The 14,096-nt window shown below is 38.4% G+C and overlaps 2 protein-coding genes across 2 annotated transcripts; one reads left to right on the top strand and one right to left on the bottom strand.

Moving 5' to 3' along the window:
* Positions 1–7,558: 7,558 nt before the first annotated feature.
* N7457_007223 (uncharacterized protein) lies at positions 7,559–7,972 on the bottom strand (the record flags this gene model as incomplete). The annotated part of the gene is made up of 2 exons (XM_057178266.1): positions 7,559–7,621; positions 7,688–7,972. 2 exons carry the CDS (start codon positions 7,970–7,972, stop codon positions 7,559–7,561), a joined length of 348 nt encoding a protein of 115 aa, XP_057030010.1.
* Positions 7,973–10,981: 3,009 nt separating this feature from the next.
* Positions 10,982–12,172, top strand: N7457_007222 (putative glutamine rich protein; the record flags this gene model as incomplete). Its single annotated transcript, XM_057178265.1, has 1 exon — positions 10,982–12,172. The coding sequence occupies one exon, from the start codon at positions 10,982–10,984 to the stop codon at positions 12,170–12,172; it is 1,191 nt and encodes a 396-aa protein (XP_057030009.1).
* Positions 12,173–14,096: the final 1,924 nt, after the last annotated feature.

Below are 14,096 nucleotides of genomic sequence, written 5' to 3'. Positions count from 1 at the left end.
ACGCAGAGGTCAAATTCATGGATCAAATGGGACAAATCGTGGAGGAATAAAGTACAGTATTGTACGTTGGATGACTGGAATATGTCCGCTTTCTAAGCTCTCCTTTGTCAATTCTAGGTATAGTAAATGGGCTCTATATGATGGTCATTCTCTTCTTCGAAAGTAGCCTCCTGTCCGAGCAGACACAGGTAGCTCGGGTGGCCGGTTTTTACCCTCGCCACTCGATCTCCACAGGAGCTGTGCCTGTTTACACCACTGAAAATGCTCCAAAAAGCTGTCTTGCGCATACACTTTGTCTCGAGCCTCGTATCCCCATTTCGTGCCCCTAGTGCCGATAATACCTTTTTCAATACCAAGTTGACACCCAGCACACGAAATCCCGCGTTCCACTCTGCAAGTCTGTTTGTCGTAATAAGGAAGTGCACACGACCCCATGAAGTTGATTTTTTGATTTCGGTCTAAGCCCGCTGGTTGGGCTTGCGGAAGTCTAGGCGGTTGCCGTCTGCAAGCCAAAGTGGCCTGATAGAGAGAAACGATCGTAATGCGGGAATTTTGTACAGATTCATTCATCGAGTATATTCCAGGCAAGGCCTTAAATGATCTGAGTTGGCCTAATTCGGCTTTGGTCATGTGAAATTGCTTTCGGACTGAGGCGAGAGTCCGCACTTGGGTTTGCGAAGACCACTGGAGGCAATTAAAACAGCACCTCTTCCAAATTAGAAGGGATATAAACCCGCCGAATTCGCCGCAAAAATTGCATGCTTTAGTACATAATGCGTTGTAAAATTCGAGTAGAGAAATGTGGATGGCAAGTCGTGTTCGTAACAAAGCACAGAAGAGGTTCAGTCCATAAGAGACTACCCTCTGATACTGCTGGAGAGAATCTACCATTTGTCTTGATCGGAGGTTTATTTGTCGAAATTTGAACAGAGAATGCATGTCCAGACAGTACAATGTGTCAAATAAGAGCTCGAGGGGTAGCCGGTCGAGGGAGCCGACTCCAACATTTGATGTCCGCTGAAAGGGTGTTGCTATTGACGGGCGAATATCGACGTGTTCACGGGGCGAGAACCAGATGACGGATAGACAGTAGTCTCTGCGGTGGTAGGCGGTGGTTCGAACAATAGCTTCGGCTTGTTCTTCGTCGAAACAGTGTTCGGTGGCGGAACGATATCCGCGGGGCAAAAGGGTAGTCATTCTGGAGGTTTGTCCAGTACGAGGTACGGGGTGGAAGGGGTAAATCTCGACAAGAATCGCGACTCTCCAGTGTACCTCCCTGAACACTTCTTGGAGGCCGGTATTGTCGTGTAAAAGACGCGACTGGATCACGGACCTGGGTGGCTAGAATTCATTGCACGGGGATTTCAATCGCGTTTAGGGGTTTTTATTGTTGATAGGAGCTCTTCGCGGACTTATATACTTTTTCCTTATGACAATAACTATGGGTTTTGTACCCGCTTAGGTAATCCCCATCTGGGCCAGGGGTGTTGATCCGCGCACCCCAAAAAGTCACGTTTTTTCACCCTATTATATAATCAATTTTTTACATAATTTGCAAGTTCGGGAAAAACAGGAGGCATATCATATAATTATCAACCTTATCTATCCATCTGATACCATACATGATGCCAAACAACAAAAATAACCTTATAATTTCCGTATTGGGCAACCCCTAAACGTATAATCGCCCTCCCCGCACTATAAGCACCTACTTAGGGCTAGACCTGGCAGTGACCCTCCGGGTGGTCTATGACCTTGGACCCTCCACCCGCCCCTCCGAGGTTTAGGGTCGCTTATGAGCGACCCTAACCCTGACCCTAGTTCTATAAGGGTCGTATGCGGGTGACCCTTAATGACCCGTAGCGACCCTCGGATATATAAATTTCTAGCGCTAAACCTAATGTAGGTGGATAAAACTGATTACTTATCTTAATAAAATACTATTATTTATACCTATTTTATCTATTAGACTATAAATACTAACACTTAACTACTAAAGTTATAGAATGTCTTAAATTATTTTAATAATATTATTTTTCGCTAATAGTTCTATTAGTTTTATACTTCTTTTATATTATACGACTATAGGAAAGAAGTATAATAGATAGTAGAAGTTATTAGTCTATAATAGAGTAGATATATATATCTATAATATATATTATATTAATTAAAAGGTTTATTAGGGGTCTAAGGTTCACTAAGGGTTAGAATAAGGTTTATAGAGGGTCTAAGAGGGTCACTAAAGGTTAAAATAAGGTTTATTAAGGGTAACCCTTAGGTTCGTTATTAAGGCAAGTGGGCCTAACACCACTATGCAAAACGTAGGAAGTAATAGTAAGGTAGAGCGTTTACTAAAAGAGCCACTATAACGACTAACTAGTCGTTATATTAGGTTACCAACCTAAATACCCGATATATGCTATAAGATATACGCACTATATTCATACTCCGTATGCTAGGTTATAATATTATCTCCCCTCTTTCTAATGCCTTAACCCCGAGGCATAGAATATCTATAGGTAGCTTGAACGGTATAGATACCGTGCTAGTAAGATATCGGTATATATATATTAAGTTATAGACCCCTAAGTGTATATATAGATCTCTCTATGATATTCCTTATAAAGACCGTAGATTCGAATTCGACATCTACATATCTCGAACCTAGGGTCTCCGAAGTTAGTCGTTATATTATTAAGGCAAGTGGGCCTAACACCACTATGCAAAACGTAGGAAGTAATGGTAAGGTAGAGCGTTTACCAAAAGAGCCACTATGACGACCAACTAGTCGTCATATCAGGTTACCAACCTAAATACCCGATATATACTATAAGATATGCGTACCATATTCATACTCCGTATATTAGGTTGTAACAATAAGGTTAAAATAAGATTAAAATAAGTATTATATTTTAATATATAGAGGAAATTTCTAAATTAGCTACTCTCGCCTAGCTATAGACGTAGCCTATCTCTCTCCTCTCGTATAGCTTATATTCTAGTACGCCTCCTTAGCTCTTCTAGTTCCTTTACTAGCTCTATCTCTTTAGTCTCTTCGATACTAGGTATCGGTATATAAGGAAACACTTATAGAGTTAGCGTTTAAGATTCCCGAGGAGATAGAGCTCGAGTACTAGACCGAGCTATATATAGTGTAGTATACTTACTTCCTTTAGTTAAATAAACTGAAGAACCCTAAGATACTATAGTACGGTTTAGTAGCTATATTAGAGGATTAGGTTAATTATATCTATTCGCGGGATTAAATATATATTATAGCTTCGCGATACGTTTAGCTATAGTGTTACGATCTTATTTATCTAGATTATAGTTAGTATAAGTTTAATATAAACTAGGTATATAATAAACTAACCCTTTTTTCGAACGCTTTTTATAATCTTTATAATATAATTCTAATTCCTCTATAATATTAGAAGACCTTTAATAGTTTTTATATATATATAGTCTTTAATATTTAGTATATATTTTTTTAACCTATTTAGATATATTAGACTTATATTAAATATATATAAAAGAAAACTTATCTAAGAATTATAGTTAATAAGGCCTATTTTCGACTTATTACTTTATTTTCTTAGTAATAGCTACTTTTACTAATTCTAGTAGAATATTAAGCGTTTATCTACTAATAGATAGGAATTTTTAACGCTTTTAGAGTAATACCTATAAAAATCTAGCTAGCTAGTTTATTCTTAAACTAAGTCTTAGTCTTTAGCTACTCTACTATAGTATTATCTATAATCTTAAGGACTTTTTATTTAGACCTTATTTTATAGATAAGCTTAATTATAGGGGTTATTAGATATTTAGGGTATATCTTATTAAATATATATTAGATATATATATAATATATAATTAGTATATATTAAAAATACTCTAACTATATTAAATAAGAATTAAGATTTATAAAATAATCGCTAAAGCCTTAAAATATAAATTTAAATTAATATAGCTATAATATATACTTTATATATAATTAATATACTAAAGCCTTATTTTATATATATATTAATAATAATAGTTTAGATATCTTATATTATCTCTATATTACTATTAAGTTAGTATAACTATTATATAGGCTTTTACCCTATATTTCTAAAGACTATAAAAAGCTTCTCGAAAAAAATATAATAATATTTACGACTTTTAGTATTAATAAAAGCCTAAATATAGATATTTAATACTAAATATATTAGTAAAATAATTATATCTCTAATATAATATACTAACTTTAGGCCTTATTATTATATCTAATAATTAAAAAGACTATAGTCTTTTCTTATATTATCTTAAAAGTAAGATCTATTTTAATATATTATATATTTTAGAAAAGCTTAGCTTAGCTATATATATAGTATATAATTAGGAAGTACCCTTAAGCCTTATCTAGTATATAGACTTTATAGATAAATTACTTATCGTTATCCTTTATTCTATTAAATTTAAACTTACGGAATATACCGATAAAATATATTCCCTATAGGTAGTAAAGGATCCTTTACTTAAAGATTAAAGTACTAATCCTATTATAAATAGTAAAATATCGAGTAATAGTTTTATATATAGATCTAATACTTATATAAAGGAGTTTAGCGAATTCTAATAATTATAAAAATTTACCTATAGATAGAGTTAGTATTTTCTAAGCTTAGAGATAAAATACTTATAGTATATAAGGCTAAAGATATCCTATATTTTAAGTACTTTTATAATTTCTTAGCCTATCTTAAATAGTAACTTTATTAGTAGTAGTAGAAAATAAAAATAAGATCTCTAATAAATAATAAAATAGTATAGAAACCGCGCCTATAAGACTAGGATATAAAGATCGACTTTAGTCTTATATATAATTATAGTTATCTTACTAATCTTATCTATATAGAGTAAATCTATTATATAATTAGTTTATATCTAATATATATTTAAATATAGTAAATATACTATATATTATAATCTTCTTTATTTATTATTAGATAAAATAATAGTTATTAATACTAATAATCCCTATATAATTATCTTATCTTAAATAGAGGACTTATAAAATATCTAGATTTAATTAGTTTATAATCTTTTAGAAACTCTTTAAATAATATTAGTTACTAGAAAAAGAACTATAGGAATAGCTAATAAATATAAAACTATTTTTAGTCTATATAATTAAATATATACTCTTATATATCTAGATATCTAAAGAGTACTTATATAGACTATCTTTATAGTTCTATATCTCTATAAAACCGAAGTAAAATCTATATTATATATAAACTTAATATATATTAAAAATAAAAAAGAAAGTATATACTCTCTTATTCTATCCTAAATTTTATTAGATATCTTACTTTTATAGTTAGGCTTTATAACTTTAGCTTATAAATTAAGAAAGAGCTCTAATATAACCCTATTATATTATAGTAATAGGCGTTTAAGCTCTAAATATACTTAATAGTAATATTAAATCCTAAAGTAGATATAAGATCGGTAGTAGGTTTTTAACTCTAGATCGCGTACGACTTTTCTAAGAAATCTTATATAGACTAGTATTATTAAAGTCTTAGATACATCGATTAAAAATTAATACTATAATAAAAGTTAGACTTATAATAAGTATATATAGTATATATATAAACGTATAGTAGATATAATTTACTTAAATACTATATTAATAGCCTTTAATATTAGAGTTATATTTTAAATAGGATTCTTTATTATATAAATAATATATAGAATCCCTTTATTATTAGTATTAAGATAGTTAGGAAGAAAAAGATAGTCTTAGGTCTTAGATATATAGACTTTTCTTTAGTCTATAATATTAATAAAAACTAGTTTAGTAAAGATAATAATTTAGTTAAAAGAGAAGTCTATATTACTACTAAAATAATTCTTAGATAGATCTTAGTCTAGGATAGATAGAGAAGACTAGATATCTATAGTTATAGGCTAAGGAAGCTTAGTATATATTAAATATATATAAAAGGTAGAAAACTAATAGGCTAAACGCGAGATCTAATAGTTTAAACTATAGATAGGGAAGTTTAAACTATAGGTAGGGAAGTTTTCGGAGGGATTTAATACCCTAGAAGATTATAGAGTTATCTTTAAATCTTAGCTTCTTCGAGGATCTCTAGGAGTAGGCGTAGTTTAGGGAGATTAGAAAATAAAGGTAGATAAAAAAGATTTCGAGGATAATTAGGTAGTAATAAGTCTATTATTTAAAGAAAGGTACTAGATATACCCGAATAAGGAAGCGGATAGGGATACTATAGATAGGGATTAATAAAAAAATTTCAATATAAGAATAGCTGATATAATCACCTAGTTTAGAGTCCCCCTGAGATGTGGTATCTATAGTAGACTCCAAACTAGGTGCTGACATAATAATATTTCGAGTCTACCCGAGAGAATTTAGAGTCTACCCGAGCTGTATGCCCCAGGAGTGTCCACATGCAGATCTATCTGGAAGACACCCTCCTTCGCCTATCACACATCGGAATTTAAAACCTGGACCTGCGCCTCATGAATCCTTGTCTGTCTAAATTAGCTCGTCGCTTGCCAGGTGACTCATCCCGTCTAGACTATCGAGGAACCCGGGACAGCAGCGTGCCCATCCCCCGGCGTCGTTGCAGCCAATCTTTCGCTGTAGAAGATAAGGTAGGAGTGAGATTCCGAGATTTGACTAAGCAGATGCTTGTATTGTGGGAAAGAAATTTCTAACAGCCTGTTGACCCATCGAAATAAAATCTATCTACTAATGTACCAACACCATGGAGTTGCTCTTATTGGAGAAGTTTAGATTGTTTCCCCCCCCCCGAAGTGGCGAAATTCAAATAAAGGCCTAGCACAACATGGGAGTACTTTTTTCTCAGCCCTAGGCACAGATCTCTGCACTTTACAGTTTACAGTGGATGATAAAGCTAAGTCTATCACCTAGGGTGGAAATAGTAAAGCGAAGTTCTCCTTTTTCACAATTTCACATTTATTCTCCATAGTATAAATGGCTGGCCGTAAATGGTCTGATGAGGAAGTATGTCTCATTATTTGGTTTGCATCAATACGAATCCCACATGGAATCATCAGCTTGCTCTTGAAAAAAAGGGCTTTGGCCGTACGATGACGAGTGTTCGGAATAAGATCTCAACAATTCGCAAACAGAATTCGCTTGGAGAAGCTTCCCACGAGTTGATTGAACTTGAAGTTGACCGTTGGATCAGCCGCTTGTCCCCACGGATCAACGTTGAACAATTACTTACACCTACATTACAAGACCAGCGAATACTTGACCAGGTAGGATAGAATCTTTGAGTATGCTGACTATCATGACTAATGAATTACTAGTATTGTGCGAGGATCAATCTAGAATTCATATATTTCATTCGTCGCCCTGGGCACCACGCGATGTTAGACTGGAGTGATCCTTTCTTCCAACATAACTTGCATTTTTCCAATTCAGAAGTGGAGTAAAGGCGGCCGTGGTATTATGAGCATTTGTCGAAAGGTCTTTTGGCTGGATACAATTTGTGCGTTCTTTGGGCCCTGGTCATTTGCTTTCGGTGAATCGCCGAAGTCGGAAGGATTCCATGTGTCGGTTCGGGGCCAATTTCTGGCCTGTATTGAAATTTAGACTTCGAGACCCTCGCCTTTTTTCTTTCATATTCACGCGACTTACCACTTCTTCTGCTGCCGGAATCCATTCACTTTTTGGGTGAGAATCATACGTAGTATAACGAGGCCCAGACTTCATCTTTTCCATAATGAGAACATAGATGCGACGGTCACGACCCGTATCGAGGCCATCGACAAACAAACGATTGGCTCCTTTGAATGCGGCTCTCTTCTGGCGACGAAACCTTTCTCGGTTGGTCTTCGATAGTCTTCTGGCATTCGTAATGCCTTCGGCTTGCTGTCTTCTCTTCTCTCTCCACGGCGTAGAGTTTTGGCTTTTCCGTGGCATTCTGGAAGCATCGGTAACTAAAATGTCAACTTTGATCAAGAGGCGCACAAGCAATTTATATCTTGAGTTGCCTTGGGTGTTGGATTTGGAAAGTCCATATTCGTAGGCAGCGAAACGATCATGAGTCTATCACAGTCGAAGCAACCAATAGGAATGGATGTAGCCAGCCGCGCGACTATGAAGATTAACATCAAAATCACGACCTGGGAAAACCGTGGACTTCCTGTGCTTTATAGGCTGTTTCAGACAAGGATAGTAACCTTTTCACTTATTGAGAAGTCAGCCTGTTACATCAAAATGTTCACCACCGCAAATACTATCTGCCCTTTTGTGGTAGAACAATGGTTGGAACCAGAGTGCACAGGCATAGGTAAAGAGCCTAATACATCTTCCCTCATTGATACATTTGCTAAGGAGAAGAAGGTCACCATATCGAAACGCTCGAAAAAGTATCCATCAGAACTGAGATGGCAAGTTCTAATCTGGCCTTGGAAGCTGCTGCCCTGCAAGCCCTTTCAGGAGGCGTTGGAATCCCGAACCTGTACTGGTTTGGGATAGCGTACGGACAAAAGACCATGGTAACCGAGCTGCCTGGGCAATCCCTTGAAATGGTCTTCAATCAATGTGGCCGACAATTTGACATGCGTGTCTTGATCGAATTTGCATGCCAGATGATTTATCGTCTTGAATGGATGCATTCCCGTCACATATCCCACGGAAATCTTACACCGTCATCCTTTATGGTTGGACTAGCACAGTGGCAAACACCACAGATCATGGTGGGCAGTTTCGAAACTGCTGACCTATCAGACTATTCGGCCCGAAAGGATCTTGAGGCCGTAGGGAATATTCTCTTCTACTTTGTAACAGGATCTCCGTCTTGGGACCAGTTCAAAGCTTGTGAGCAGGGTTCCAAAAAAGTGCCTCCTTTACTCGATTTTTATTTCAACTCAATACCATCGGGTGAAGTGAACCCCGCCGATTATGTCAACATTCGATTCACTCTCCACGCCGCACGCCAGAGTCTCTCAAGCCGATCACCACTTGGTGAACTTATATCAACCCCAAATACGTCCCTGAGCTTGAGACAGTTGTTTGGTAAGACCACGGGTGACTTGTTTGAGTACCTTAGAATGAAGATGTCATCTGTTGGACAGATAGCCGGTGCTGAAAGCTCCCCGTGGACACAAGAACAGGCGATATCCATTTTAGGAGCACTGGACGAGATCATGGCAGTTTTCATGGTTCTTCTTATGCGCGATAAGCCATCGCCTATACGTCGGCGATACCTGATGGGCGCATATCATCTTCCAAACCGACTCTGGAGAGATCTTCGTTGGTACCTTTGTATGGCAAGCTGTGGTTCCATTTCATTCCGGCGCCTCATAACGCTTCGTGTTTACAAATATATGGGGGTCCTCCTTGAGGTAGTACCCCTCTATAATAGATACTGGACCAAGTTTTTATCTGAGCTTGCATATACACAGATGGGCCTGGACCTAGAGTCTTCATTATGGAGACAAGCTTGGATTTATTGGAAGGATTGTGCCAACCATTTAAAGAAAAGATAACTGTTTTCATGTTGATAATTCCTTGTTTTTTTTGTGCTACTTTCATATACTACCGTAATTACTTCCGTTTTATTGAAACCGAAATTTTAGCTCTTATTCATTTCAACTCCCTTACTTTATACTTTAATGACTCGTTTTGTTCCTGAGAACTCCCAGATTTCAATGCGCTCCGCAGATGATTTCGATTTGTATACCCATGTAGGAATTTATGTGCCTATCGACTTTACCAAGCATACAAAAGGGACTTCTATAAAGGGGACGGAGATGAATGGAGCTTTGGGCAGTATGGAATTGTAAGTCTTTGGGGGTATTCGTCTGGGGTTATTCGCACCCTGACTCGCCAAGGGGGAATCTTCAGGCATCCCAGCAAGAGAATTTGTCCTCTCAATATGCTTTGAGGTCCCCTTTTTGTTTATATTTTCTTCTTTTTTATTTCCTCCCTTTTTTGAAATACCGGCACCATCGTGGTCATCTCTAAAAACATGGTCCTCTAATACCGTGGTCAGGCTAACTGGAGGCTGTTTACTTAAGTCTGTTTGGATCTCAATTGAACGGCGGCAACAATTAACTTGTCACATTTAATATTTTACTTATCCGAAACAAGACATCTGAAAGCTAAGCTCCCGGACTTCACCAACAAGAAGTTTAAAAAAATAAAAAAAAGAAGAATTATGCCAATGCCTGATATCAAAGACTTCCGAGCACAATTGAACACGAACCTAGATTCTGAGCACCCTGAACTTCAGGCTCCAGCTCAGGGAACAGTCACTGGTGATATACCCGTGCAGGCTGCCGCTCCTATCATGTCCGGGCATCAGAAATCTAGTTCCACAGACACTATGGAGGGGAAAGACACTATGGAGGGGAATGAGGAGGATCTCAGCCACAACGAAAAATTGCTTATAATCAGAGCAATATCTGACGCATCTGACGATCCCTCTGCGTTTAAGAGCACACTTGACAAGACTCTTCCGGTTGCCGTGAATTTTAGAAAGCTACAAGCGCTTCTTCATCCTGACAAATATCATGGAGAAGAAAAGATTCAAGCTCAAAAGGCTTTTCAAAGTATGCCCCCCTACAGATATCGTTAGTACTTTGACTAATTGCATCAGAGCTATTATCATTTCGCGAAAAGTCTGGAGGTCTTCTCCCGGGAGAGGCGAATAGGCATACTAATTTCTATTACGGGAATGATGCGAGCCGCCCAGTAGAGCATGTTGAAGGTCAGCTATCTTCATATCACAAAGATGCACATGAGAGAGCAACCCCGCACCTTAGGGTGCTTTTTTCTGCATTGAAAAATAATCCAAGGCTGAATCCTCAGGCGAACTTGGAAGGCCTAGATGAAAAGGCCAAGGTCGCTGTTGCCGCGCTTGAAAGCATCAACGCCGAGATAAAGGCTGGAAATGAACGAATGAAAAAAGATACTGATCTTGGAATGATCCGGTATCCTGATTTATTTGGGCATTGGAGAGTACTTTTCCTGCAACCGGAGCTGGTACCTACGCAAAGCGCTGCGAACTTACAGTGGTGTGAGAACTTTCATTATCCAAATGAATGGGCCAATTTCGGCGCGTCGGAGTCTTCTGCCAATTCCTCTGCCAACATACAGTCGCAGCCGCAGCCGCAGGTTGGCGCAGATATACCAGGAAACAGTATTCAACTTCGAAATGCCACTGGTGGACAGACACGTACAATTGCAATCGTACCAAGAAAGACAACGCGCTCTATCAATCCTGGTTACACATCAAGCGGTGAAGCGATACGCATGATTCAATGGCTTGGCAGAATAGGCGCCCGTTTTGTGGTGGAAGATGCGCAGGGTAGTGTGCGGCTTGTTTCAAGCGCTGCCGCAGGAGGTCAACCGGCATTGGACGGAGCTACCAGAGCTAATATCCCAAGCACGCTTCGTGAAGAACAACATATCCGAGAGCTTCGCGATCAAGTCAGAGCCGGTGGTCAATATGGCCTTAACTGGCTGGCTGTCGGAGAATTAGAACCGGGGAAAAGCAGGCTTCCATTCATCGTGGCTGGCTTTTGGCACCAGGGGCCAACCACTCCGCTGCGGGAGGAGGGTGTTTCACGGTCTGCTCTCAAAAAAATACTTGCACCCCGCGAGGCAGACAGATTGATTGCCGAAAACATGATCGGTGACCCTGGATACTCTGTGAAAGAGGCACTTGCAATACTATCACCCGCCGCGAATAGCCACAGATCAGGAGCACCATTGGCACTTCCCGACCAAGGGCAAAACTTCTATTCGTGGCTCCCATCCATGCCCCAGCAGTTTTCTGCTGCTCTGGACGCGCCCCGAGTGCCTCATTTTCAACAGCCGTCAGCCCCTGACCAAATCCAATTCTCACCCCAATATCAACAGCCATTAGCCCATGCCCAATCCCAATTCTCACCCCAATATCAACAGCCATCAGCCCATGCCCAATTCCAGTTGCCACCACAGTTCCAACAATTATTTCCACCTCAGGCGCAGCAGGCCTTCCATCCTCAGCCAAGTTTCCAGTCTACATACGGCCAGTATCCAGGCGCTTTCATTGCTCCTCCTCAGCCCTTGTTTGATTTTTCGAAACAGGCACCCGTTACTCAGACTCCACACCGGGAAGAGGAGCTGTGAGTCGTTAATAGGTATGCGCTAGATAAGTTTTAACTCGAGGATATTAAGAGTACTTCTAGCCAGATTGATGGCCATACAAGGAAAATCATCAAGCCGCCATGGGATAACACATAATGCAATGGCGGAACTCAGTACATGTCTGTGTTATATTTAGTTATCATGAGTAATGCATTGATCGCTTTTCATAACCCAACCCCCTGTAAGAATGGGTTGACCGCTATGCCCATAAATATGAATACAACAGTACAGACGGCTGAATACTGACAATACTTAGGCATACACAACAGTATGGTAAAAATGGCAGATATTGAAGATTGTTAACTCTAAAATTACAAAACCGACAATCTGAGCGGACTCAGCTCACTGAATGTAATATGCACATTTGTATAGTACATATTTGTAATCTCACGTAGTAATCAGGCCACTAGTTGACTAGCTAGACCACAAATGCAAATGTTGAGTACCACTGGTCACATGATTTTTGGGGTAGTTTACCCTCTCTGCACCATGTAATTCACTTTGTTATTCCGACAAAGAACACTAACCTCATGAGAAGCAAAAACTTCCGAGGTCCATCCAGTGACCTCGCACTCGTGGGCCATAGTGTAATTGAAGACTTTGCTTGATTTTGATTAGGAACAGACGAACCCAGGAAGTCGCAAACCAGCATGGTGATGTGGCCCACTCATTGACGACAACACAGATCAGACTATCGGATGGCCCTATACCTACTTTTCATTTAATCCTATACATTTAGGACTTGTTGCCCTCGATACCGATCAATAAAGTAGGAGGGTGGTGAATAGTCGACATAACTCTAACTTACTAAGCGCCGACACGCCATGGCCACGATTCCCATGACCACGATTTTCCCGCGATTTTATACTTAGAAAGTTGTTTTCTGCCGATGAGTGTGACACATCGATAATATATTGTTGCGAAGACACGTGACCTCCTAGCACTCTAGTCTAGTCTAGCTAGCTTTCCTTCTTCTTTCTTTTCTCTTAGCACGCACAATAAAAGATTTTCTAGTCCACTCCTTTTTATAAGTAGTCGTATAGGATTATCTCTCTATTAGGTTATAAGTCCTTTGCTGTCGAAGCCTCTATATAACTACAAGCTTCGCATCTTCTGATTCCTCCGGACCCTAGTGCTGCGTCGCACCGACCTACTATAGGGTGTTTTTATAGACTTTTCACTAGTTAACCTAATAATACCCTACCCTACCTACCTACCCTATATACCTAGTTATCCTAATTTCTCTCTAGTATCCGAATACTTAGGTAGAATATAGGATCCTATTATCTAATTAGCTATTCGACTTCTCTATTAACCGCTAAATAGACCTTATTAGCCGTTCGACTCTTCTATTAACCGCCGTACTATCTTATTAGCCGTTCGACTTCTATTAACCGCCGTATCTTATTAGCTATTCGACCTTCTTATTAATTACCGAACCCTATATAGACTACTAATATATCAGAGTCCTTTAATATTAGGGACTTCGCCGTTAGTCGATATAAGATTAACTATATAGATTTAGTACCGAAACTAAAAAGATAGTCTAACTATAGAGATTAGAAGATAGCTATATATCTAGCCCTTCTTACTAATAATAGATACTATACTAGGATAATCTCTTATAGAATTCTCTCCCTAAATAAACCTAAGTACTTCGAAGTCTCTCGATAGGCTATAGAATAGGCTTTACTCGCGGAAGTATAGGAGGTATAGGTATAACGCGATAATAATATTACGATTACTACTACGAATATCCGAGAAAGAATAAAGGAGATTAAGGAAATTAATAAGATACTTCGGAAAAAGTACGAAAATAAGCTTAATAATTAGTAATCTTATAATACCCGAACCCTTATTTATATCCGGAAAACTCTCGTACCTAAGCCCTTATTAGTTATTACTT

This window comes from Penicillium paradoxum (genome assembly GCF_028828445.1).
Source record: "Penicillium paradoxum strain IBT 22861 chromosome Unknown utg000006l_segment0_segment0, whole genome shotgun sequence".
NCBI lineage: Eukaryota > Fungi > Ascomycota > Eurotiomycetes > Eurotiales > Aspergillaceae > Penicillium > Penicillium paradoxum.
This window is presented reverse-complemented; position numbering and strand designations above follow the sequence as displayed.